Here is a 2774-nt window from a genome sequence, read left to right as displayed (position 1 = left end):
GCAGGGCGGGGCGGAGGCGGGGCGGGAAGGCGGGGCCCCGCTCACGTCGGAGAAGCCGGAAGTCAGGCTCGAGCCCCGCCTGCCCCGGGATTTGCTGCTCGCCGGTGGCTTCTGCGGAGCCCTCGCGTCCCGCCTGGGCTCGGCGCCGGGCTCTGGGGCGCACAGCGGAGGCTGCGCTCTGCCACTGACCCAAAGTGGACGCGGCCATGGCCACCGCGCTCGTGTACCACGAGGACATGACCGCGGCCCGGCTGCTCTGGGACGAGTAAGGGCGGCCCGGCCGAGAGGGGGCGAGGGGGGCCCTGGGGGTCCTCGGGGGCCGGCTGTAGGGGGACCGGTGGGGCCCCTGGGGGGTCCTCGGGGGCCGGCTGTAGGGGGCCCGGGAGGGGGCCCTGGGGGAGTCCTCGGGGGCCGGCTGTAGGGGGCCCGGGCGGGAGGCCGGGGGGGGGAGGCCTGGCGGGGGTGCTCCTGGGGGTCGGCCGCGGGGGGTCCCGGGGGGGACGCCGACGGTGAGACCCATGTCGGCCGCAGCCCGGAGTGTGAGCTCGAGCGCCCGGAGCGCCTGGCCGCCGTCCTGAGCCTCCTGCGGCTGCGGGGCCTGGAGCAGCGCTGCCTGCGCCTGTCAGCGTGCGAGGCGTCCGAGGCCGAGCTGGGCCTGGTGCACAGGTCTGTCCTTGCCTCCTCGGGGTCACACGGGGTGGTGGGGGCTCAGAGCACGGTGGGGTGGGGTCGGGGGATCGGGACGAGGATGGATACTCTCCCCGTCTCCTCCTCTTCGGCTCGGGGCCTGCCTGCTCGCTGACCTGCAGCCCCGAATATGTGGCCCTGGTGCGGGAGACCCAGACCCTGGACGAGGATGAACTCCGGGCACTGTCTGAACAGTATGATGCCGTCTATTTTCACCCGGTGAGTGCACACTCAGCCTCCCGCCCTGTGTGCACACCATGGCTGCAGCCCACCTGTGCTGTGGCTGAGCGTGCCGGCGCCCTGCGATGGCCTGCTCGGTGTGCTTGCTGTCACTGCCAACACCTGAGCCTCACTTTCCGCTCAACACGTGTGCCCTGCAGCCTGGCACAGGCTGGGCAGGTGTGGGCTGACTTCACCCCCCCCCCCACAGAGCACCTTCCACTGTGCCCGCCTGGCGGTGGGGGCCGCACTGCAGCTGGTGGATGCTGTGCTGACCGGAGCTGCGCCCAATGGGCTTGCCCTGGTGAGGTGAGAGCTGTCACTCCACAGCCGCCGGCCTCCCCATAGTGTCCCTGTGCCCTCCGACGCGTCCTGTATCCCCGGCTCTGCATTCAGGCCTCCGGGACACCACAGCCACAGGGCAGCTGCCAATGGGTTCTGCGTGTTTAACAATGTGGCAATAGCGGCCAAACATGCCAAGCAGAAACATGGGCTGCACAGGTACGGGCTGCAGGGGTGGTGGAGGAGCTGGTGGCTGAGAGGTCACCCCTAGCCCTTCCTGTCCTTGGCTAGAGTGGGAAGGCCCTTCCTCTCAGTGATCCTCAGCCCTGTCTGATCCCAGGATCCTCATTGTCGACTGGGATGTCCACCATGGCCAGGGCATCCAGTATATCTTTGAAGATGACCCCAGGTGAGCTTGAGGCACAGACATGGCCCTTCCCAGCACTTACCGCTTGTGGGGTATCCAGACTCTTCCCAACACTTACCACTTTTGGGGTATCCAGACCAGCCTAAGAAATTCCAAATGAGGAGAAAGAGCCATGTGCTCAGATGTCAGAGTTCTGTGAAAAACTGTGGGACTGCAGAAGGCCTGATTTCTGACTTGCTTGGTTATCTTAGCGTCCTTTATTTCTCTTGGCACCGCTATGAATACGGGCGCTTTTGGCCCTTCCTGCGAGAGTCAGATGCAGATGCAGTTGGGCAGGGACAGGGCCGAGGCTTCACAGTCAACCTGCCCTGGAACCAGGTACTCAGCCCCTGCTTTCTATCCAGTCCACGTCTTCCCCTGCACCCCTGCCCCCAGCTCTGAGCCTCTTTCCTGGGATGCCCACTAGCGGCTTCCCCCAGAATGTGGGTCCCAGGGATGTAGACTTTGAAGACCTCTTGGGAAGTTGGGCCCACTGATGCCCTCTCTGCCCTGGCACAGGTGGGGATGGGAAATGCTGACTACCTGGCTGCCTTCCTGCACGTACTGCTCCCGCTGGCCTTTGAGGTGGCTGCATTTGGTGTGCCCCAGGATGGGGGCCTGTGCAAGGCCGGAAGACCACTGGGAGACGTTCCTCTCATGCACGAATGGACCTCTCGGGGCTGGGGAGGGTTTCTCAGGGGTGGGGGGTGGCAGTGTCTGGAACTCAGGCTCTTTCTTGACCCTCCTACTGGGCTCTGCCTGTAGTTTAACCCAGAGTTGGTGCTGGTCTCAGCAGGATTCGACTCAGCCATTGGGGACCCTGAGGTAAGAGCCGCTGGCTGGGAGGCTCTAGGGTCTAGATCCCAGGCCCCTACCACATGTGGCTCTTTGCTTCAGGGGCAGATGCAGGCAACCCCCGAGTGCTTTGCTCACCTCACACAGTTGCTGCAAGTGCTGGCTGGAGGCCGGGTTTGTGCTGTGTTGGAGGTAAGTGTCAGGAGTGCTCATGGGCCAGAATCCAGGCAGTAGCACTGGGAAGTGGGGCAGCTAGGTGTGAGATCAGGGGAGCCAGGTGTGAGGGGGCAGTGCCTGGGATGGGAGGGGGGAGCCAGGTGTGAGGGGGCAGTGCCTGGGATGGGAGGGGGGAGCCAGGTGTGAGGGGGCAGTGCCTGGGATGGGA

The 2774-nt window shown here is 65.3% G+C and overlaps 1 protein-coding gene across 6 annotated transcripts in view; it reads left to right on the top strand.

Moving 5' to 3' along the window:
• The first annotated feature begins 81 nt into the window (after window positions 1-81).
• Window positions 82-2774, top strand: part of Hdac10 (histone deacetylase 10) — a 6515-nt gene continuing 3822 nt past the window's right edge. For 3 of the 6 annotated variants that reach the window (XR_001175420.1, XM_013025762.1, XM_013025760.1), the window contains exons 1-9: window positions 82-265; window positions 532-666; window positions 810-906; window positions 1118-1215; window positions 1303-1407; window positions 1529-1597; window positions 1807-1933; window positions 2114-2179; window positions 2360-2581. Coding sequence is in view for 5 of the 6 variants with exons in the window: in XM_013025762.1 (XP_012881216.1) it covers window positions 207-265; window positions 532-666; window positions 810-906; window positions 1118-1215; window positions 1303-1407; window positions 1529-1597; window positions 1807-1933; window positions 2114-2179; window positions 2360-2581 (978 nt within the window). In the remaining variant the exon portion in view is untranslated. Of the gene's footprint in view, window positions 266-531; window positions 667-809; window positions 907-1117; window positions 1216-1302; window positions 1408-1528; window positions 1598-1806; window positions 1934-2113; window positions 2582-2774 lie in introns of those variants that run through there. The other 3 variants (XM_013025765.1, XM_013025761.1, XM_013025764.1) reach the window with 2 other exon arrangements.

This window comes from Dipodomys ordii, unplaced genomic scaffold (genome assembly GCF_000151885.1).
Source record: "Dipodomys ordii isolate 6190 unplaced genomic scaffold, Dord_2.0 Scaffold87, whole genome shotgun sequence".
In the NCBI taxonomy this organism is placed as follows: Eukaryota; Metazoa; Chordata; class Mammalia; order Rodentia; family Heteromyidae; genus Dipodomys; species Dipodomys ordii.
The sequence above is the reverse complement of the archived record's forward strand: the minus strand, read 5'-3'. Positions and strand labels throughout refer to the sequence as shown.